This window comes from Phycodurus eques, chromosome 13 (assembly GCF_024500275.1).
Source record: "Phycodurus eques isolate BA_2022a chromosome 13, UOR_Pequ_1.1, whole genome shotgun sequence".
Taxonomy (NCBI): domain Eukaryota; kingdom Metazoa; phylum Chordata; class Actinopteri; order Syngnathiformes; family Syngnathidae; genus Phycodurus; species Phycodurus eques.
In genome coordinates this window covers 14,081,461-14,106,532 of record NC_084537.1, presented here as the reverse complement: position 1 = coordinate 14,106,532, position 25,072 = coordinate 14,081,461, and the positions used below count along the sequence as shown (strand labels likewise).

The following is a 25,072-nucleotide window of genomic DNA, read 5'->3' as shown; positions in this document are numbered from 1 at the left end:
AGTTGAGAACAAAATGAAATTTGGAGCTCATTTGTCAGTTACCATAACGATTACTATTCTGAATTACAGTAATGGGTTGTAATACTTAAAGTGGCAACATCTGTGACTTCAGACTTAATAGTTACATATCCGAATGTGTAATTCGCATGAGCACATTAGTCTTTTAATTTCTTTTAAAAATATGCCCTTTGACATCCACTTTGGAGTTTAAAAAAAAACGGAAAAATAAAGTGATATTTGAGCTTGAAATGTAACATGACATGTTTAGCAAGAACACAAGGAGTACATCTTTTTATTCAAATTATCTAGCTGTATTGACAGATGTGGATGCAAGTGGCAAGGTGACTGGTTGGTGGAGATACTAAGACAAACCAGCAAGTTATATTCAGTTATACTAAAACTGCAAGAAATCATTTGTACCAAGAAAAAGACCTCATTCCTTTTCAGTCTTTTTCTTCTTTTCCTTAGTCTCTCTCATTGTGTTTGATACCAACTCCTCATTTTCAACCTTTTTGTCCTCTCCTTCGTGTGTCTTCAGTATGTCCTTGTCTTTCTTGTCTTTAGCCTTATGTTCTCGGGCTTTCTTGGCTCTCCTGGTCTTTAATGTCCCTTCGCTCTGCTTCATGAGTTTTTTGTCTGGGACTGGCTTGTTTCTGAGACCCCTCGAGCTTTGGCCCGTTGCTCCTCTTCTCCTCCGCTTTACATCATTCTCATCGTCACCAAGGTCCGGCAGCCACCAAAACAAAACTTCCCACAGGGTCGTCTCAGACTAAAAACATAAAATGGGTGCTTTAACATTTGAGGGCACAAAGGGCTTAATTCACCTATTAACACCACTATGATTTCGCAATTATCAATGTGGAAAAACAATATAACAGTACGCAACCCTGCCATGTACATCTGGAGAATTCAGAATGAATATCTAATAAACATGAAAAAAACTTTTTTTTTTTTCAACTCACCAGTGATGCTATTTTTTAAATGTATTGATGTGTGCAGATCGCCGCAAACATGTTTTGCTGGTTGAACTTGGCTGTTCTCTGACCAACCAACCAGAGGATGGAAAAATGCTTGACGTTACTGTGGGCCTTCGAGCTGGCTGTGTCAGGCGAATTTGAAATCTTATTGGTTAAAGAAACTGTCCTGTTGCCAATACAATCAAAACATATTTGCCGTTGGGCATTACAGAATTCACCTATTTGCAGATTTTATTTTATTATTATTATTTTTTTTAACTTATCCTCTGTTATCCTGTGAAAACGTACCTACTCAGGCCAAACCAATAAAAGTGTTGTCTTGGCACCATCTTGTGGCATCTTGGTGCCAAGGAACTATGTTAAAGTGCATTGAGGAGCTTTGTTTAGTGCTTTTCCGCCATCATGTGGAATCTTCGTGCCAAGGAACTACATTGAAGTGAGTTGAAGAGCTGTGTGTAGTTCTTTTCTGCTGTCGCGGCTTCTTAGTACCAAGTAATTATGTTGAAGTGAGTTGAGGAGTTTCGTGCAGGGCTTTGCCACCATCAGGTGGAATATTGGAACCAATTAACTATTTTGAAGTGAGTTGAAGAGCTTTGTGTAAGTGCTTTGCCACCGGCATCTTGGTGCCAAAGATCTATGTTGAAGTGAATAGAAGAGCTGCGTGTTGTGTTATTAAACCTTTTTAGAGGGAGGAGTCAATTACTTGCACATTTTTGCTATCCCTGTTCACTGTGTAGTTTCAGTTACCTGGACAAGCACTCTTAATGCTGCAGAGCCTGGGCAGATTAGAATGACATGGCAACACATGGAGGCTGAAATTTGATTGGACAAAAAAAAAAAAAAAAAATCTAATCTCCACATACATGTACTGGAAGCAGTGCAACCAAGAGAAACATGACCAAGTCATTAGAAGAGACTGTTGGGAATAAATTAAATTAATTCCATGGAACAAATAGAATTTAGGTTGTACTGTAAATGTGGCACAGTGCTTCTGATAGGGTTTAGGCCAGCATAGAAGGCCTAATTTCATTTTACCTCCGGTGGTTTGCCTCTGTGTCGTAACGTGGTTGGATGTCTCACGGTCAATTTGACCTCCGCCTCCGCCTCCTCCTCCTCTGCTGTTCCCTGACCACGCAGGGTTTCTGTTACATTGTAAAGACAGCATTCAGTCACAGCCGGCACACAACCTTGTCCTCGTTCCATCTGCTGTGCTCACCATGAAGTCTCTGGCACCCTGAGGTGAGCACCAGGATGGTAATGGCCACAAAGAGACAGCGGTTGAGTGTGACGTTCTCCCACGGTGTCTCAATCTGGCCCAAATTCTGCATGGACAAGGTTTTTTGCATAGGAACTGAAGGAAGAAAAAAAAGACAGATTAGTTGTTTTGGTTTGTTTTAATAATGTCAGTTAGAGAGGAAATACTATAGAGACTCACATTTCCTGGGAGCGCTTGAATCCATGTGTAAAGTCTTTGGTTCTACTTCAGACATTTCCTACCGCAGACATAATATAATACACATTGTGTAATAAGAAAAAAAAAGAAATATATATGTATATATATATATATATATATATATATCATAATAGTTGTTTATCTACTAACCTCTCTAACTTTCCTGCTTACATACATTTCTACAATGACAGACAAAATGAGATTAATTTAAAACAGGCAAAGTAAATCCATTCGAGGCAATTCTGTCAAAAAACCAAATTCCATAGGAAAGAAATACTGACGTTATATAAAACATCAAATTCGTTAGTCAATAATTAATCTTAAAATGATTGGTATACATAAACAATGTGTAAAATCAGAAAAGAATAGCAACAATGAACATCAAACAGCTATTTATTTAACTCTTTATTGAGGGCTCATTGTAATGATATTATTGTAATTAAACCCCATTTTCGCACATATTTTTTTGGGAGGGTGGGAGACTACATTTTTATTCCTCATTCATTTATCAGTGTACAGTGGAATATTCAAAATTAAACAATCAGTTTTGTGATGTTGGTTGACTTCAAGTTCTAATTTCAAACATACAAGCCCAATTCCAATGAAGTTGGGACGTTGTGTTAAACATAAATAAAAACAGAATACAATGATTTGCAAATCATGTTCAACCTATATTTAATTGAATACACTACAAAGACAAGATATGTAATGTTCAAACTGATAAACTTGATTGTTTTTAGCAAATAATCATTAAATTAGAATTTTATGGCTGCAACACGTTCCAAAAAAGCTGGGACAGGGACAGTCAGAGACGGAGACAAATTCCTTGTGTTTTTGGACATACTTGGCAAATAAAGATGATTCTGATTCTAATGTTTACCACTGTGTTACATCACCTTTTCTTTTAACGACATTCAATAAACATTTGGGAACTGAGGACATTAATAGTTGAAGCTTTGTAGGTGGAATTCTTTACCATTCTTGCTTGATGTACAGCTTCAGCTGTTCATCAGTCCGGGGTCTCCGTTGTCGTATTTTACGCTTCATAATGTGCCACACATTTTCAATGGGAGACAGGTCTGGACTGCAGGCAGGCCAGTCAAGTACCCGCACTCTTTTACTACGAAGCCACGCTGTTGTAACACGTGCCGAATGTGCTTTGGCATTGTCTTGCTGAAATAAGCAGGAGAGTCCATGAAAAAGACGTGGCTTGGATGGCAGCATATGTTTCTCCAAAACCTGTATGTACCTTTCAGCATTAATGGTGCCTTCACAGATGTGTAAGTTACCCATGCCATTGGCACTAACACAGCCCCATAACATCACAGATGCTGTTTTTTTAACTTTGCGTCCATAACAGTTCTTTTCCTCTTTGGCCCGGAGGACACGACGTCCACAATTTCCAAAAACAATTTGAAATGTGGACTCGTCGGACCACAGAACACTTTTCCACTTTTCATCAGTCCATTTTAGATGAGCTCGGGCCCAGAAAAGCCGGCGGCGGGTATTTACTGACATTGGTTTTCTGACGTACTCCTGAGCCCATGTGGTGATGTCCTTGACACAGTGACGTCGTTTTTTGATGCAGTGCCACCTGAGGGATCGAAGGTCACCGGCATTCAGTATTGGTTTTCCGCCTTGCCGCTTACATGCAGTGATTTCTCCAGATTCTCTGAACCTTTTGATGATATTATGGACCGTAAATGATGAAATCCCTAAATTGTACGTTGAGGAACATTGTCCTTAAACTGTTCGACTAGTTTCTCATGCACTTGTTCACAAAGGTGAACCTCGCCCCATCTTTGCTTGTGAATGAGTGAGCAATTCAGGGAAGCTCCTTTTATACCCAATCATGGCACTCACCTGTTCCCAATTAGCCTGTTGACCTGTGGGATGTTCCAAACAGGTGTTTGATGAGCATTCCTCTTTTCGTTTTTGCCACCTGTCCCAGCTTTTTTGGAACGCGTTGCAGCCATAAAATTCTAAGTTAATGATTATTTGCTAAAAACAATCAAGTTTATCAGTTTGAACATTGCATATCTTGTCTTTGTAGTGTATTCAATTAAATATAGGTTGAACATGATTTGCAAATCATTGTATTCTGTTTTTATTTACGTTTAACACAACATTCCAACTTCATTGGAATTGGGCTTGTATTTTCCAAAGGAAATAATGTAAATGAATTTAATCCGTTCCAGGCACAAATTGTCTCCTTCATAAAACCTTAACTCAAATAAATAAATAAATAAAAATAATCACTTGTCATTTTTGTTAAAACTGTCATGATGACCTGACTGTAGTACATGATAAATATGATTTGTGAAAACAGCAACTATCGCTGGCCCGATCTTGTGCCTCTAAATTGATTTGCAAGAAACTAACACACCGGAGGAAAAATAACCAATCAGAGACCAGAGACAGAAGGTGTGACTGACAAGGTGGCTGATAAAACTAAATCAACATAAAACTACTTACCCTTTACAATAGTATACATTTAAAGTAATAGCCTATTTTTACACTAGTCATTATGTTAGCATCTCCTGATAGTAGACACAGTAAGTTCCATTTTTTGTTCTATGGTTATCGTTACATTTTTCCTCTTTGCCATCACAGGTCTACTGTATGTGGTGGCATCACAAAAAAAAAAACAAAGAAAAGGCAAAACACACTTGTAGCTGGAGTTAATCCTTTTTTATGCCAAAGTCTCACAAGATTTGTCTTAGATGACATTATGTATAATGATGATAATTTGATCCTGTCTAAGTTTCGTTTGACTTCCGTGGCATATTTTGATTGAACTCAAAATGTACCTCTTTTAGGAAGATCCATTGTACAGTATTGAAGATTTTGCTTACAGTGGACCCGCACATAGTCCAGGTTCGGCACCCGCTGATTCATCTATTTGCATATATATATATTAAAAATGTTTTTCATTTTTTCCCCCTTTTTTTCTTTTTGTTTTGTCTCTTTTTGCGCGAGGTCCCTTTATTCACTGATTGTCTGGGAGAAATGATTCAGTTCTGCCTTATGGTGACGCATGTCCATTTCAACTCTAACTGACCAAATGTGGGTCCTTGCCTTCTAAAAGGTTGGATACGCTGGGGATCATGCTCATCTGCAAAAATAGTATTTCGTACTCTAGTCCAAAAATGCCTTGCCACTAAAAGTGCATGTTCTCTTATTTTCTGGGCTCTGTCAGAAAAATGTTCAGTGGGATTTAGGCTAATTATATACTCGGAATGATTCATGCACCAACTATCTCTGTAGGACAACTCCGGCACATTATCACCATGTTGCATTGGACAAGGGATCGTGTTTCAGTGGCTTGTATCTGTATTTATATTTGTTTTTGTAATATACAATGCTGTAAATACAGTACAGTAGACATTTTACTGCATGTGCAGGCATCACAGATTTTGTGCATGTGTGTGCGGTTGTTTGTGTGTGTCACCACCTGGTTGTCTGATCTGTCGAACAGGCTTCTGCGGAGGAGGATCGTCTCTTGGTGGCCCTAACTCCTCTTCAAATGTCTCATAGCTTTCCTCCATGTCTTTCCTGAGACAAAATGTCACAATGGGTTTGAACATGTCAAAATAAAATAGTGTTTAAAAAGACATATCACCTTGTGGATTTATTTATTTTTGATAGCTGTTCAATTGTGTCAGTATTTTTACATTCGGTGGCAAACGTTTACACACTCTGTGCTTTATTAAGTAGTGCCAGATATCTGAAAAATCTACGAAGTAACCAAGTATTTGTAGTATATTTGGCACTACATGCCTCCTCTTCCTAAACTGAAATCACAAAATCACAACGTCAAGATTTCCAATTTGAATGAAAATCAAACTATCTCACGACCTTCACATTTACATTAAAATGCTGTGAGGCCCTTATGACATTTCATGATACCGAGTTAATGTCCTAGCGCCACTATAAATAGATGTGGAGAAAAATCCCCACACGATGGATGCACACGACACAAAAGAAAACAAGCTGGTCGTATCATACAAAGTTGAGGCCTAACCTTTGACCCGCAGTGAAGCAAGAACCTACCTGACTCGACATTTGGGGGTCCCAAGGCTTTGTCGGGGGACCTTTGTCACAGAGTTGTTGTTCCTCCGGAGACGCGGCGGCACGATGTGAACAGCTCTGACAGCCCGAAACAGGTGCAGGAGAAGACAAAAAACAAAAAATAGAAAGCACGCCGTGTCAAGTGAGAGGCGTTGACAGAGGCCATGTTGACATCACCGTGTGCTGTCCAACCGACAAATCACGACGCTGGGCCTGGCTGAGAGGGAGAGAGAAGGCCACGGGACACCAAAGTGTGGCCAAGGGAAGTCACAATACATCCGTCCATTCATTTCCTAAAGCGCTTGCCCTCATGGGTCATGGGGGAACCGGAGCCTATCCTGGCTGTCTGGGCAAGTACGCCCTGGACCTGGTCGCCAGCCAAATTGCAGGGCACATATAGACAAGCAACTATTTACACTCACATTGACCTTCATGGACAATTAAGAGTTTCCAATTAACCTACGATCAGTGATCGGAAGTAGCAAAGTACAAATACTACGTTATTGTACTTAAGTAGATTTTTCAGGTATCTGTACAGTACCTAACTTGAGTGTTTATTTTTCTGATTACTTTTTCTCCTTATATTTACAGCACATATCTGTACTTTCTACACTAACGACACAATGTAAAAGTACAGAGAGGTAACATCAACTGCAAGTAAGATTTTGATTCATTGATGGACTCATTGAGCTCTTGGGAAAAGTGCCTTATTCATAATGGAATGTTACTATAACAATAAATGTTATATCGGTATGAAGTTGATATTTTTGGGAATGTTCAATCAATTCAAAATTAAAACGCGGTGATGAACTTACCTGTGGAGGAGAAAAGTGACACCTGGTAAGCCACGCCTTCTGCCTCTGAATTTTCACATTTAAAATTGCTCATTTACGACTGTCAAGTCATGCTAAGAGTTTTAACAAATATGACAAAAAGTTATATTTGTGAAACATCCCCACAGTGTACAGCACATGAGTACTTTTGCCACCTCTGCCTAACATGGATGTATTTGGAATGTGAGAAGATGCCAGAGTACCTGATGACCCAAGCACGAGGAGAACATGCAAACTCCATACAGTGATTCAAACCCAGAACCTGCAAACCATTATTTCAACGTGCTACAGTCAAAACTGTGCAAGTTCAACAAGCATGCTGTTCTTTTATTCACCGGCAGAATGTGCTGCTGGACTTGGAAGCCCAGGTTAGAGTTTTGCAGCACTTAGTCCAGGTTTTGGAAACATTTTTCCTCTGAAGTAGTAGTGTGTGCTCAAGACCACACTTTCCAAGACTCAGACTTGCCCGAGAGCAGAACTCACAGAGACCAAGACCGAGACATGAAAACACAGTGTCTGCAACTTTCAAAGCACAACATGCAAAAATCTCAAATCTTAAAAGACTTTTTTCAACCAAATGCTTGCAAAATATAAATCCTTACAACGTGTAACTCTCCTTGTCTTATGTTTAGTTTGACAGTAAACTTCATTTGGTAGCGGCACTGAATCGAATTGTTCACTATCTTCCAAACTGCTGCTTGTTTCCAAGTGAGTTGAGATAAGTTCACTTCCGCCATACAGCGCTCGTATCTCATATTTTTGCTCACAAGTCGAAGCAAAAAAAAATAAATCGCCTGAACGGCGGCTCGTATCTCAAAGAACCCCTTCAGTCTGCTCACTCGTATCTCAAGGCACCACTGTACTCCCTTGACACATTTGCGGCATCTTGTGGAATTTTGGTGCGTTTTAGTAAAAACACAAAACCTGTTAATTTCACAGCGAATAGCGTAGGGTGGGTTCCACAGGGGGGGATAAAAAAAAACGCAAATTGGGGAATTTGTGATTAGCGAACTGCAAATCAATTCACAGTTCCTCTCTCACCATACCGAGGCCATTGTAGCAATGCTGTAATTTGCCCTGAGATAATACAGTACTGTCCTCCTCCGTACAGTAATGTGCAATAATTACGTCTATTGGTTGGGGACTGTCCAGCTGTACTTAACGGATCACAGCCTCTGCCACGCTCGCTCATGTCGCCTCTGAGGGTTGCTGTGTCTGCGGGAAGCAGGTAGGGTTAATGTGAACCCATGTGCAAAAGAGTGACAGCCACATGAAATGGAACTTGGAAGACAACCACAAGACAGAAACACTGGTGGTCTGGTCACAATTAAGCAGGATTTTGTATGCTTTGCTTCACCGGCCCTAGCCAACTGCCTGACTACACCCACCCATGCGTGTTATCGAAAAATCAATTATTCATTCTGTGCCTGGAACTCATAATGAATTAGTCAAACTGCTAATCAATTTCAGATAATGCTTTCATTTGTACCGAGTGAGGCGATGTGTGTGTGTGTGTGGTGGGTGTTCAGGGTCAGGAAATAAATGTACTGTCTTTAAAACTAATCATTCATTCTGTCAGCTTGTAGGAGGAACTTAGCATTGGAGCCTGACAAGAGGCTTTAATGAGGCAGCTAGGAAATAGCTCCACCTCACATCTGCATCAGCTTCATTTAAAAATCTCATTTATGGTGACACCCTTGGTTTTGAGACTCGCAGTCCTTTTCTTTTATATCCAACCGATACCCACCTCCCCTCCTCTGCTGTGTTTGTGTGCGAGCATGCCTTTCAGACAGCCCCTGGTTGTCGACTGATGGAGGATAATTACAGCTATTTGACTGCAGCTTACACAGCTTGGCCTTTCTAGGAGCACTTACAGATGGATAACATGCCAGGCTGAAGATTGTGCTCGCGGTATGAATCCACGGAAAATGTCACTATGCGGTATCTAAATAACTGAAAAGTGTAGCAATCTATATTTGTTTTTGTGAACCATTTGAACAGGAACATCAATGCTACACACCAATGTTATCTTTTTGCATATGAAATATTACAACATCCATCCAATTTCATTTATTTTCTTCCTCAGCAGGGCTGGGGGGGTGAGGCTGGCGTCTCGGGTGGCTATGTGGGAGAGGCTGGGTACACCCTGCACTGGTCGCCAGCCAATTGCAGGGCACATATAGACAAACAACTATTTACACTCACATTGACCTTCATGGACAATTAAGAGTTTCCAATTAACCTGCGATCAGTGATCGGAAGTAGCAAAGTACAAATACTACGTTATTGTACTTATATCGGTATGAAGTTTATATTTTGGGGAATGTTCAATCAGTTAATTGACAACTCTAAATTGTCCATAGGTGTGAATGTGTGTGCGAATGGTTGTTTGTTTGTATGTGCCCTGCGATTGGCTGACAACCAGTTCAGGGTGTACCCCGCCTCCTGCCCGATGACAGCTGGGATAGGCTTCAGCACACCCGCGACGACCCTAGTGAGGAGAAGCGGCTCAGAAAACGGATGGAATGTTCAATCAATTCCAAATTAAAACGCGGTAATGAACTTACCTGTGGAGCAGAAAAGTGACACCTCGTAAGCCACGCCTGCTGCCTCAGACTGGTTGATTTTCCTCTGGTGTGGTGGTTTCTTGCCAATTTTCACATTTAAAATTGCTCATTTACTACTGTCAAGTCATGCTAAGAGTTTGAACAAATATGACAAAAAGTTATATTTGTGAGACATCCCCAGTGTACAGCACATGAGTACTTTTGCCACCTCTGCCTAACGTGGATGTATTTGGAATGTGAGAAGATGCCAGAGTACCTGATGACCCAAGCACGAGGAGAACATGCAAACTCCATACAGTGATTCAAACCCAGAACCTGCAAACCATTATTTCACCGTGCTACAGTCAAAACTGTGCAAGTTAAACAAGCATGCTGTTCTTTTATTCACCGGCAGAGTGTGCTGCTGGACTTGGAAGCCCAGGTTAGAGTTTTGCAGCATTTAGTCAAATAATATAATACAAATAATGTCATCATTAGACAAACAACCATTTACACACACATTCATATGGACAATTTTGAGTCTTCAATTAACCTATAACCACGCACGCCTTTGGAATGTGGGAGGAAACCCAAACATCCACACTCCACACAGGCAGGCTGGAGCAAAGATTCAATCCCAGTTCTAACCACTAAAAATGGATTAATGCAACTACTAAATGCATTATCTGGTGGACTCTCAAAACTCTTCCAACCCTCAAAATGGGGAACAAGATTTTACTACATTTCAAGTGTTTTGGATAAGGTTGAAACAGCAGTTTGTTGAGCCATTAACATGACATGTGCTATGAGATTTTGTAATGTAAAATAATATATGTGCCTTAGCTCAATAAAGGTTGGGAAACATTGGATTAGTCTTTATAAAGCAAAAAAAAAAAAAAAAAATTATAATAAAAAAATATATGAGTGTGTTTGTTCAATGAGCAGGAATAAAAAATGTTGATGATGAAAATGATGTTTTTTGTCCTCCATATCAGGAGCCTAATCCTGCTTTGAAGGGTTATAATTGTTCTCAAGATGTCGCCTCCATGGCTCTCAACTAATTTCTGCAGCTCGAACTGAAGGAATGAGTCAGACTCTTCTCCCCATCTTCCTTTTCTGTCCATTTCTTTACACCCACCGGCTGTTTGTCACTCCGTTGCCTTCTTTCATTTATTTCTCCACCTCCTCTCTCATCTCCTGCTTACATAATCAAAGCTGTGCGCACTGGCAGTAGAGACTCGAGTCTTGGCCTCCGTCAATAGGAACCCCCTTCGGTCTGTCTCCTTGTTTGGCGGGGCGGCCATGACAGCTGCACACTCCAGCGCGGGCAAGTGGATACGTACTGGCAAAAGCCATCAAAGCGAGAAAGGACGAGACGCACACATGCTCCTTTCTTCCTCTTCTCTCTCCCACTTAAGCTCTCCTCGCTGACTCTCTGCGACATGACAGCAGACCCATTTCTAAATGGACCCTGCAACCAATCACATGATTCATTAGACTCTGTTGTCCCCCGCACATGCTGCAGATTGTACACTGGCATTAACTTCAAGAGCTGCATCAAAAAAGATCTTCCTTAATAGTAAAACATAATACAGCACTTACAGTATGACAGTACAGTCAGTGGTGCCTTGAGATAGAAGTTGAATTTGTTCTGTGACCACGGGCGTAGCTCAAAACACTCAAATCTTCTTTTTCCACCGAAATGAATAGAAATAATATCAATTCCTTCCAGCCTCCACAAAAAAATGTTATGTGTTTTTTATTCAGAAAAATGGCACTCTATAAATTGTAGTTTATACAAACATATAGTAATAACTTAAATAACATTTAAAGAATTGCAACTTGGCCACCAAGCGAGGAAGTGTTTCACATTAGCTGTGACTCAGTAAGCCGCTGTAATATCAGTCACTTTTCACAGAAAGAAAAATATTATGTGCCTTTGAGTATTGTTATATTGTCTGTCTACATGTGTTGAGGCACCGATTGGGTTTAAATATCCGTCGCTTAAAGCGTTATAACACCGCCACATGCAGTAGATGCTGTTCGTTAGCCCATCCATAGCATTTTCCAACACGCGTTAGCATTAAGCTAGCGGACTTGTGGTTGTTTAAAATTAAACCCCGTGTAATTCTCTTTGTTTTATGTTTAGTTTGATAGTGAACCTCACCTGGTGAAGCATTAAAAAGCTGAAAATTTTTTTTTTTGAAGAATTGTCAACTATCGGCCGAACTCCTGCTTGTAGTGAGGTGAGTTGTGTTGACTTTACTTCCACCGTACAGCACTCTTCCATCAACTTTCCCCTCACAAGTCAAAGCAAAAACAAACCACTGATCGACGGCTTGTATCCCGAAAAAAACCCACAAGTCAGCTACTGCGCTGTATTCTATAGTGATATTTGTCTGTATGTATATTTTATTATTAGGGAATTAGTAAACCACAAAATATTTGTGCAACGCTGCCGAACACCACAAATAGGTGAATAGTTCATCTGCAGCATACTCAGGGTGTATTTAGTAATTGAGGGTACTTAAAGTTAATCCATTCACGGGCCGTCCACATCCGTGTACTCCAAAGATTTTGAATGTTAATGCTTATCATCACCTTACAAGTGTAATTTTGAGAAAACCCTCCCATTCCTGATTTTGATAATCCAAAAACTGAACTTTATATTTTAAATAATGGTAAATGGTAATGGTAAAGTAATTCATCCGTTTTCATGTGATGTTTGGGGGACGTCATACTAAAAGCGTCTTCTTTAATATATACACATGTAGCTAAATGCGGGAATCAAAATATTACAAACACATATCCTTATGATGTAGTGCAGTACAATTCCTTATTTTCTGCGACAATGAAAACTTATTATCATTACCTTTATAAAGGCAGGTTTTTGGATACAGTTCTATTATTGGATCGTTGTGGTTGGGTCGCGCAGAAAATCCGAACGACTGACGTGAGAGAACATGAGGTGTACCGTGGGTCATGATCCGATTTCATTGAAATGGTCTGAAAATGATTTATTTCCAATAAATTGTCTATCTTTGTTCATCTATCGTTGCCAGCTGTTGCTCTATAATCCTCAATTTCTCTTTAAAGAAGAGGAAGTATACGTCAGCTTTCACGTTCAACACTTTTATGTTGTATTCAAAAGCAGGAACCAGCTGGCAATCTTTCATCGGGACTTGGCAAGAATGGCAACAAGCACACTGTGTGTGTGCACCTCAGTTCTTTTGTTCAAGTCAACTAATTTGTGTCCTTGATCGGTGTGGTTTGATTCCATTTTAAACACACCCCGTCCCAGCTTTTTTGGAACGTGTTGCAGCCGTACAATTCTAAGTTAATGATTATTTGCTAAAAACAATAAAGTTGATCATTTTGAACATTAAATAGCTTGCCTTGTCGTGTATTCAATTAAATATAGGTTGAACATGGTTTGCAAATCATTGTATTCTGTTTTTATTTATGTTTAACACAATGTCCCAACGGCGGCACGGTGGACAACTGGTTAGAGCGTCAGCCTCACAGTTCTGAGGTGCGGGGTTCAATCCCCGTCCCCGCCTCTGTGGAGTTTGCATGTTCTCCCCCTGCCTGCGTTGGTTTTCTCCGGGCACTCCGGTTTCCTCCCACATCCCAAAAACAAGCATTAATTGGAGACTCTAAATTGCCCGTAGGCATGACTGTGAGTGCGAATGGTTGTTTGTTTGTATGTGCCCTGCGATTGGCTGGCAACCAGTTCAGGGTGTACCCCGCCTCCTGCCCGATGACGGCTGGGATAGGCTCCAGCACGCCCGCGACCCTTGTGAGGAGAAGCGGCTCAGAAAATGGATGGATGGATGGACAATGTCCCAACTTCATTGGAATTGGGGTTGTATGTGTTGGTTCATGAAGGTTCACTGCTGTTATCACTATGTATTTATGGCTCGTGAAAAAAAGTACAGTCACATGAAAAGACAGTATGGAGGGAGAAATGCAGTATTTATACCATTACTGAAGTGAACTTTGCTTCTGGTGTCGTGCAGGCTCAAATTGTCCTAGAAGGATCATGAGCACCCCCCCCCCCACAACACGTACACACACACGCACACACACAAACACAGACACAGCGACAAATGGTGTGTTTGTTTATCTTGGCACTGCAGGCACCCAGACAAACCACTCTGATTTCTCATGCAGGTTCACATCTGTGATTGCCTTCTATGCACTCGCCAGCTCCTGATGATGATTTCTTACTGCCTGTTTGCTGAGTGCATATAATGTAGATTGTGTATGCCCCAGCCCATTTGCATGTTGTGACAATACATAAATCACTGGGCCAGTCCTTTTTTTCAAGCCTACAAGAAACATCAACGCATTCATCGGAATAAAATTACTTCCTTGTTCAGCTGAGTATATTTTCTTGAATGTGAGAAAGGGTGCAGGAATGGGAACAATTCATTGCAGTCGCCTTGATTTATTCCCCCGGGGCTTTTTGGATGATTGTGTCCCTGTAATGCCTTCATAGATAATCTAGAAATGCAACGCATTATGATGTTGTTCTCATTTTTTCCAAGCTCTGAGTTGTACCTTTATATTCATAGGAAACATGCCAAATAACGCTACAATAGAAATACAGTGTTCCCTCGCCACTTCGCGCTTCACGTTTTGCGGCTTCAGTGCTTCGCGGGTTTTTCCAAAATATTCATTAAAAAAAAAAAAAAATAATAATAATTCCAGCCATAACGGCAGCCATATTGCGTAAAGACGCGTGGTTTCATGTTGATGCACACAAGAGAAGGTTTCCCTGCATGCCAAACAAAGAGATGAGTTGACTCAGAGGCTTTGTACATGCCTGTACTGTACTGTACATGCCACGGGCACTCATACAAGGCGCATGATTGGTTCCCGGCGCAACATCGACAAATGAGAGCACGAGTGGATTTATCCCGTGAACTGATTGGCTGCGCAGCATCGCAGCCTCACCCAGCATCTTCCCTAGTTGTGTCTCGCCAGTCTCGTCCACGCTGTTGTGTTCGCAATAACTTTTTTTGTTTAAGCGATTTTTGTATTAGTGAAGCGAGCCCTTACAATGCCGCCGAAGCGCTGTGCCCCTGCAAAAGCTTCCTCCGGGGCGCCCAAGAGGAGGAAGAAGAAGATGATGACCATCAGCGAAAAAGTGAAACCTTTAGATTTGATCAAAGAGGGCAGAAGTTATGCATCTGTGGCACGCCATTATGGCGTGAATGAATCTACAGTGCGGTACATAAAGAAAGAGGAAGCAAACATCCGCAAAACTGCTTCAGGAACCTTCAATAATGAAGCGAAACGTGTGGTAACTCCGCGTAATAAGAGAATTGTGAAAATGGAAGCTGCGTTGGCATTGTGGATTGCTGATTGCAGTGAAAAGACAGTGAGTAATTAATTATTGTATAAGGTTTTATAATTAAAGATTTAAGTAAATACGTGTACTCTTGTCATCTTTGTCTCAAATATGTAAAGTATAAATAATGTTTACATATTTTAAACATTCTGGTACCCACATACACATCCACGAAAATTCCTACAGGGGGGTGGGGGGTGGGCAAATCCTACTTCGCGGTTTTTCACCTTTCGTGGGGGGTTCTGGTCCCCATTAACCGTGAAAAACGAGGGAACACTGTACTCAAAAACCATTACTCAATAGCGAGAAATTGTGATAAGATGTGTAAAGCACAAATGTTTGTGTACTGCAGTGATGCGACGTCAGGGAAGGGACAGCAAGACCTTCTCTGCTGGTCTAAATGCTATTAGAAGCACTGACCATTGTTTACAAACTACATTTGAGATGGCATAAAACTCATATCACGGTATAAATTGAATCCATTCTCAGGGGATGGATGGGGACTGGACGAGACATTGACTAGTGAAAATCCGCAAATAATTTACGCTTGCGGAGTTCTACTATATTGTGATATAAACTTGTATAAAGATGATATGGAAGTATTTTTCAATTAGTTATATAGTCCCTGAGCCAAGTTAAATTGATTTAAAAAATACATAAAAACAACAACAGCTACATAGAAACAGCAAGATATACTGTGATTTTGAGAACATTGTGCAGATTTCAAAAGTCAAAATGAAAACTCGGCACTCTGTGGTGAAAATGAACACCAATAACATTGCTGATAGTAATAATATTGAATATACTATTATACTCTTGACCTTATAGTCTCCTTCTCCTGCCTGATGTACTGTCTGCGGTAACGTACTGATTCATTTCCGGTTTTCGGATGTGTGTGCTGTGCTTGCTGTGTATTTTCTCTCTAGACGCTTATTAATTTACCTGCTTGTTTGCTGTTCATAGTTAATTACTTTCCTCTATAAAGCACTCCCATGCAGACTTCAGAAAAGTGTACTGCACCTATGAGCACTTCGACATTCTCCTGGAGTTTCCGTAGTCTACACATGCGGGGAGGCTGTGTGAATGTTTGATGTGGATGCATTGGAGCTGGTAAAAAAACAAAACAAAACAAAACAAACAGTGCCTCCATCTCTTTGGTCAGACGTGCTTGAAGCCATTATCACACAGAAGCAGATATGATGACATCACCAATAAATATTATGGCGATTGGCTGGTAGAGTGCAAATCCATACGTAGGCCAAATTTATACTGTCTATGTGTATAAGCCGTATAAACTGCCCACACATACCTCCATTCTGACATTTATTCCATAAAATTGTATCCATTTATTCCCTGCAGTTTATTTTTTTCCATTTTGTAGCGTTTCTCTTGTTTGTGTGTTTCTGCTTGGTTGGCCAGAGCAAAATGATTCACTAGAAAAACACGTCTGTCGTGATCTGCACACATAAATACATTTTATATTCAGCATATAGTATCCCGTGGGAATGATGTATTTTATTTAATGTTTTTGTCACGTTATTTGATAAATATTGATTCTGAACTGCTCCAGATAATAATGTACATGGCACAGTTGTGTGCTGTTTTTAGCGTTTTTGTAGATTATTGATGGTTTCTAGTGTTGTGATTGTGGTGGTGAATTAAAAGGTGAATTAAGTCCCCATTGAAGGCCCCGGTACCAAATGCACGGCTCGCCACTGGTTTACTGTAACACAATAACTGCTTAATTGTAAAAACAAAAAATCTGTCCCGTATGTGGCGCTGCACTTGAAGATAAGAGTGAGCAATGCCTGCCTCCTAATAATCAATCTGTCTCGACAACAATCATGCAACGAGCGCTTGTCTCCGTGCCAAACTCAAATAACATTTCCAGATAACATTTCCATTTATTTTCCTACTGCGGTCAGGGTGCAGCAATTAATGCGCAGTGAGCCTCGTCTATCACTGTGTTTTTATGATTTAAATGCCACGAGCCTTGACCAAGCACTTGTTAATTTCTTAATATATCAAACCATAATTGCCGTTCCACTGTGATTGTCAACAGAGCTGGGGGAAAGCTACTTTCCCCCAGCTCTGTGATTTATTGGTGAATATCTATCATGCAATCACTTTGGCAGGGAGGAGACAATCATTCATCTGGGGCCTGCTGGGCTGCCTCCACCTCGAGCTCAGGTGTTCAGTGCCCTGCACAAGAAACCCAGTCTGCATCAGCACACACAATCTGTTACCAACCCCCTTACCTCAGCCTCGTTCCCTGCAGGGGGGGATGCTGCTCTTATCATTCTTCCATCTCCATCAGCACCAGTGATTGGCTTATTATCAGATGTCCTGCGCGGGCAAAGAATGGACCATGCATCACTGCACACATCGTTCTTTCCTCTGTGCACACACTTGCAAGTCCCCCTTGTGCTGACACAGTGTCTACACGGGCACTATAAGGAGGATAACACCTTCTCTTGGAGTGTAGCAGTTTCTGCACCCTGGTGGGACACACTCGCATTAGTGCGGCTCAGCACTCACGCAAGACAACATGACAATACTTCAACACCTGCAAGTTGTCATAGTTGTGGGTGTTACATAGACACAAATGAAACACTGACCTAGATTTAGAACTTACATTTAAATATTTGTTCCATAAAATTGGTTTGATTTATTTCTAACAGTCTGTTCTCTCCATTTTGGATCATTTTTTTTCTTGGCTGCACTGCTTCCAATATGTGGATGTGGATGTTGGATTTTGTTTGTCTATGTTCAACAGAGGTCACTGATGGTGTATAGTGGTACACTCACCTGACTTTGGTGCGGGCAGCGTGGGTTCAGTTCCCACTCAGTGACGGTGTGAATGTGAGAGCGAATGGTTGTCCGTGTCTATATGTGTGCCCGGTGACTGACTGGGTGTAGACAGGGTGTAGTCCGCCTTCCGCCCGAAGTCAGCTGGGATAGGCTCCAGCGCCCCGTGACTCTAACCAGGATAAGCGGTGGTGAAGATGGATGGATGGATGTTCAACAGATATTTGAACACAAATGGTGCATCAACACATGTAGACAGATCATACAAAAATACACACAGGAATGTATTTTTTATTCTCTGCAAAAAAAAAAAACGACTAGTATTACTGCAGCTTACTGAGTCACTTACAGTAGTTGAGTGAAACTCTTCCTCGTTTGTGTCTGCATGACTGTATTATACTGCCCCCGATGGCCAAGTGGCACGCACCAGAAGGAGCCGCAATAAATGGAATATATAATCCACAAACTATTAAATTCTTTATATTCTATTTAATTATGTTATTACTATACTGTATGTTTATAAAGCACAATATTATAGAGTGCTATTTTCCTTACTAAAAAACACATTTTGGGGGGAAGGCTGGAATGGATGAATGGCATTTCCATTCATTTCAGTGGGTAAAGATGATTTGAGATGCGATTGTTTGACAAACACCAATTCAACTCTTATCTCAAGGCACCACTGTATGAATGTATTTTTATCATGATGCATTCTAGAGTTATGTTTTGTTTGTTCAGTTGGCTCTTCCCTGTGTATTTGCTGATGTTGTTGTTGCTGTTGTTTTGTTTTGTTTCCGCTAGGTAGCACAGGAGAGAGTTGAGCAAGAAGTTCCTAGTTTAGTTGCTGTCATTTGAACTTTGTTGATTGCTATTTTTCCTACTTGTCAGAAGCACTTTATGTTGTGAGTCTTTTCATTTGTATTTTGTATATGACCTACTCATTAGCAGTGTTTAATGTTTTATTTAATCTATACAGCGAAACCTTAAAGGTCGAACATAAATCCTTCTGGCAGCTTGTCCACCTCCAATTTGTACAGAATTGAAAATAGATTCTCTCGTAGGAAATAACCTGGATGGAACTAATTTATCAAGTCACTGTCGTAGACATGATTCACTCTGTGGTTCTTTCTGATAAGTTAACCACTACTATAATATTGCCCGTAAACTTATCTTTAATGACGAGTGAGCACAGGGTGTTAAACTCATGTCGCACAGACGCCTCATGAATCAACTTTTTGAACATTCTTAACTTTCACACAAGTGCAAAAACAGGGCGTAAAATAATGATGATAATAATGAACACACTCCTTTACTAAAAGTACTGTAAAGACAAAGATGTGTTGTGCTGTAGTCTCCAATTATGATTGGAGAAAAATGGTGGTCACACCAGATGATGACTGGTTTTCTGAAACAAGTGTAGTACCAGTAATATTTTTGTTGAGTGTAGTTCCCTTATTAGGCTCCAGCGCCCCGCGACCCTAACCAGGATAAGCGGTGTTGGAAATGGATGGATGGATAGTTCCCTTATTTCCTCCATGTTAAGTTCAAGAAGTCAAGAATTCAGTGTGTTTGTGTCAAGCCATAGAGGGCATCTGCGTAGGTGTGCTTTATGTATCCTGAACATACACAAGATGTGTTTTTCAGGCGTTAACTGCACTGAAAGCTTTGACATTCTCCTGCCTCCCCTCTCCCATTCTCCTCTCTTTGCACAGGCTTTCCATTTGCTGGCCATCACGTCTGCAAATGCAAACTATTTCATGCTGTATTTCTGCCAAAGCCTCCATTTTCCCTTCACTTTCACCCACTCGCTTGTCAATCCTCCTCCATTTAGGATTAATACCTCCCCTCGTTCAGACTGGACTATGAGTTGGAGGATATTTGAAATGCAACGTGCGTGTCTGAAACACTCTCAGGGGAGTTGATAATGTTGTGCCAGGGGTGATGGTCTCATGCCCTCATGCAGATGGCACATTGTGAGAGGGGAAATGAGGCAGGAAAGTGTAACGCCTGTGAGTGAGTTGATTAAATTACTGCAAATGTCTCCTAATTTTTTAGAGACAAAATGTGCTGATAACTCCGAGATGGATAAGGTGCAATTTTCAGATGTGGTGGTTTTTTTTGGGTGAAGCAGGAACGGTTCATTGAGGGCAACAGTAGAGGCGTTGAAATCCTGGCTTAGTCTGGAACGTGTAGGAGGAAGAAGTGAATTGAGAAAACTTCCTTTAGCAGCACTTTCCAATGCAGCAACTTGTAATGCAGCGCCGGTGAGTAGGTTTTTAAGGGTCAATCACAGCAGAAGTATTAAGCCCATTGCGATGTCCAACCACATTACTATGATGCGGGAGATCATCGTGTTTGCTGCGGGAATTGATCCAATTTCACTGAATTGGTCTGAAAATTATTGTTTATTTACAACAAATCAGGCATCTTTGTTCATCCATCTATGCTAGCGATGTATAGTGACATGCCGGACAATTAAATCCTCTTCCACTGACAAAAGGTACAATTAACCTGTATATCCACATGTTGCCATTCATACAACAGAATAAGTCAGTAATGTACTTTATGAAATTAGAGTAATTAAATTAACAAATACAATGTAATGATATAGAGACCAGGCATTTTTTGATCCCTGTAATCACAAGGGACAGAAAGTTGGTCAAGGAAATATGGCACAAAAAAAGTAAAACTACAAACTCAGTGAGGATAAAATGTGAATCTATCAAACCATTGTCTCCAGTTATCTCTGCGAGACTAGCTCTTTTCAATATCAGGTCACTAGGTAATAAATCAATGTTGATTAATGACATCATTACAACCTATGATCTGGAGTTTTTGTTACTAAATGAAACGTGGTTAACAGAAAGTAGCTGTAATATCGTTTTAAATGAGGCAACACCAGCAAATTTTTATTTTATGAACAAGTGACGAATAGGGAAAAAAGGCGGTATTGCTGTTAGTTCTAATTCATTATTTCAGTGTAAAGAAATTATACTGGGTGATTTTAGCTCTTTTGAATATCTCTGTTTTTTAGTTAAAGGTGACCCAAAGGTTATTGTTTTAATAATTTATAGACCTCCGAGATAAAATAGAACATTTATGGAGGACTTTTCAGAACTGCTCTCCGTTATTTGTACTGACTACAACTATTTTGTCATAACGGGAGACTTTAACATTCATGTTGACAATCACATGGAAAAACAAATCTAAAGAACTCTCTGCTATAGTAGACACATTTGACCTCTCTTAACATATTAAGGGTCCAACCCACACTCAGGGGCATATCTTAGACCTGGTCATCTCTCAGGACGTTGAAATTCCATCAAGTGACATTAAGGATATGGCTATTTCTGACCATTTTTCTGTATTCTTTGACTTACAGATTCTTCCAAAAGTTCAGACAACCTCTATGTCTATTAAGAAAAGGTACATAAATGACAGTACCGCCACTAAGTTTATGGAGACCATTGCTGTGCCACAAACTGTGACTGCTGAGACAGTTGATGAACTTTTGGATAATTTCACCGTTAAAATCTCAAATGTCATGAATGCTGTCGCTCCTATTAAAACCAAGACACTCTATTACCATGTCAGAATTTGATACAGTTGACCAAAAAACTGTAGAGAAAACGGTTCAGCAGCTGAAACCATCAACGAGCTATCTTGACTCAATACTGTCTGACTTTTTCAAAGCTATTGCAAAGTCTGTGCTCGTTGATTTGTAGCAAATAATCAATTGCTCACCTCAGTCAGGCGAGTTTCCTAAAGCTCTCATGTTAGCAAGCTATAGACCCATCTCAAATCTCCCTTTCAGAGAGAAGATTGTTGAGAAAGTTATTTTTAATCAACTCAGCAATTTCTTAAACTTAAATGGACCTTTTGGCACATTTCAATCAGGGTTCCAAACTCATCACGGTACACAATCTGCTCTTATCAAAGTGCTAAATGAAATAAGGTTGAATACTGACTCGGGAAAGGTGTCCATTCTGGTCTTGCTGGACCTCAGTGCGGCTTTTGATACGGTAGATCATAATATACAGGTTGGAAACGTGGGTAGGACTAAATGGAACAGTACTTAAATTGTTGAGGCAGGTCCTACCCGGAGGAAAGGAGTTATTTAGTTATTTTGTAACCATTGGAAGTGTTCAATCTCATCGAATGGCAATGACCTATTGTGTCCCTCAAGGGTCAGTTCTTGGACCCATCCTGTTCAGCCTGTATATGCTACCCTTGGGTCAATTCTTCAAAACTTTAATTTTGACTATTATAGTAGATGACAATATAGATGACACACAGTTATATCTAGCAGTGTCTCCAGATGACTACAATTCAATTGAGGTGTTGTGTCTAAAACAGATACATATCTGGATGAGCCAAAATCATCTTCAATTAAACCACAGCAAAACTGAGTGTGCATGTTTTTAAGTCCAGGTTAAAAACTCCCATGCTTTTTAGAGCATTTCCACTTTTAAATGATATTTCTTGCACTGTACGCTGTTTTAATTGTATTTTTATTTCATTTTCCCCCCTCTTTGTTTTAAATGTTTATAAGCTGTTTTTTTTTCTTTGTTTGTTTTTAAATGCTTTTAATCATGTAAAGCACATTGTGTATGGAATGCGCGATATAAATACATTTGCTTTGCTTTGCTTTGTCGTCATCTGCGAAGGTTGAAAAAAAGCAACAAAGCTCTTTTGACAAAATAAAGAGTAGAAAGTACAGATATGTTTTCAAATGTAGGGAGTAAACTTTAAATGTTGTCAGAAAAATAAATACTCAAGTGGAGTACAAATACTGAGAAATCTACTTAAGTACCCTTCCTACCATTGGCTGAGATATACTTTTGATTCAATTTGCGCCTTTGATGTGACACATAAAGGACTCATCTTCAGACTAGAATCCCATCTAGTGGGGCCAGGACAAAAGAAAAAGATGATAAACATACACATAAAATTCTATGACTTATGCATGTCTGTTCACAAATAGAGAAGGATTACCTTGCTTTCCGTCCAGTGTGGTTGGTTTCATGAAATGTGAGAATATCCCAAAGAAAAGGTGAGATGGAGCAACTGTACAACAATCACTCTATTGTTTCACAAGATGATGATATCCATAAATACAAATCAGTGCCAGAAACAAGGGATGCAATGCAAATCAGAGCACACGCGCTGTATCCATATTGGAAAACGGAATAGAAAGCAATCACGCAATGATAAACAATTTGGGAAAAAAAGCGATAATGGGACAGATGTGCTCTTCCCTCAACACACATTTGTCAGCTCATTACAGGCTGCTCTTTCATATTCATTCTTTATTTAAATTTTTGCACAAATAAACAGAGTACATTTTATGGGTATTGTCTATCTTGGACATGGTACTAAAAACATGTTTAATCTTCATTTCATAGTAATGTGAAGTTGTCAATATATATTTTTGTAAAAGCTGCATGGATGTAAAAGCTGGGTTTATACTGTACAGTGGTGTCTTGAGATACAAGTGACCCGACTTAAGAGTTTATCGAGATACGAGCCGTCGTTCGTCGTCGTAAAGTTTTGAGATAGGAGCGCTGTATGGTGGCAGTGAACTCAACTCAATTACTTCACAACAGGCAGCAATTTCACAGATAGTGATCAATTCTTCAAAAAGGGGCTTCAAGCTGTTTAGTGCCACTCCTATTCAAAGTTTACTTTAAACAGTAAAGTAATATAATATACTACTAATATACACACAAATACAAAGAGAATGTCACACTGTGTATTTAAAACAACCACATAGCTTTGCGTTAGCAAAGTCCGCTTAGCTTAATGCTAATACATTATGGTAAACGCCACAGACGGACTAACGAATAGCATCAGTGCTGCAGTGTTAAAACCGATTAAGCAACGGATATTTGAACGCAAACTGTGGACAGCATATTTGCATGTCTGAATTATACTGCCCCCAGAGGGCCAAGGCGCACACACCGGAAGGAGCAGCACAATCTGAACTGAAGAAAAAGATATGGCAATATTCTATTTAATAATGTCATTACTGTATGATTTTATAAAGTACAATATTATAAATATGTTTTGTTGTTTTTTGGGAGGTTAGAACAGATTAATAGCATTTCCATTCATTTTAATAGGGAAAGAGGATTTGAGATTTGATTCTTTTGAGTTAGGAGCCTGGTCATGAAATGAAATAGACTTGTATCTCAAGGCCAAATGTAATTGTATATGTATTCATCTTTCTGTTTTTTACATTTCAATCTTTGAATGTTGACTACAGAAAGAAGACACAAAGCTAAGATCTTAGATTAACAAGGCCATTTCTTTATATAGTGGTGCCTCAAGATACGACTGACCAGTCTTTTCGAGATACGAGCCGTCAATCAGAGGTTTTGCTTTGATTTGTGAGCCCAAACTAGAGATACAAGGGCTGTATGGCGAGTAGCGTGCAAACACGCAAACGAGTCAGTGTGGTCATCGACCCCCCCCCCCCACACACACACACACCCATCCCCCAATGATCTTTCACGGTACACCAAGTTGTTTAGGAATCCCTGTGATTAGTCGTAGTGCAAAAGATGCCTGCATAGTTTAACAATTCTGCTGGATGTAGATTGACACTGTCATATAAACCTTTCAGTACGCCAAATAATTGATTGTGAGATGTTTTCCAAAAACAGCAGCTTTGATCCCAGCAGGGGATGTTGACACATTGACAATCCAATTAATATAACATCATTTCTGGAATCAGTACGGTGTCTCTGAGATAAAGAAGCTAATATAGATGAGAGGAAGGCACCAGATAAATTACCTTCCTGACAGTTTTACACACATCAGAGTGCACGCTGCTGCACTCCTCTCTGTGGGGGCCTGGGGCAAGCTCTGTATTTGATAGTAAAGCATTTATTTTGGAGTAAAGTTCCTCCCCTAATTTAAAATGCAATTAACTTATTTCATTTTGAATGTGTGTGTGTGTGTGTGTGTGTGTGTGTGTGAAAGAGCGTATATGTGCCCTCATCTTGCTTCAGGACTTTAGATTATTA

The 25,072-nt window shown here is 40.0% G+C and overlaps 1 protein-coding gene across 1 annotated transcript in view; it reads right to left on the bottom strand.

Annotated features, from left to right (window-relative positions):
- Window positions 1-294: 294 nt before the first annotated feature.
- The window catches only part of LOC133411735 (uncharacterized), a 61,966-nt gene continuing 37,188 nt past the window's right edge, over window positions 295-25,072 (bottom strand). Inside the window, exons 2-8 of the mRNA XM_061694398.1 lie at window positions 6,484-6,579; window positions 5,885-5,985; window positions 2,581-2,609; window positions 2,413-2,470; window positions 2,194-2,328; window positions 2,013-2,119; window positions 295-769 (exon numbers count right to left, since the gene is read on the bottom strand). Coding sequence (XP_061550382.1) covers window positions 434-769; window positions 2,013-2,119; window positions 2,194-2,328; window positions 2,413-2,470; window positions 2,581-2,609; window positions 5,885-5,985; window positions 6,484-6,579 — 862 coding nt within the window. The 3' untranslated portion in view covers window positions 295-433. The remainder of the gene's footprint in view (window positions 770-2,012; window positions 2,120-2,193; window positions 2,329-2,412; window positions 2,471-2,580; window positions 2,610-5,884; window positions 5,986-6,483; window positions 6,580-25,072) is intronic.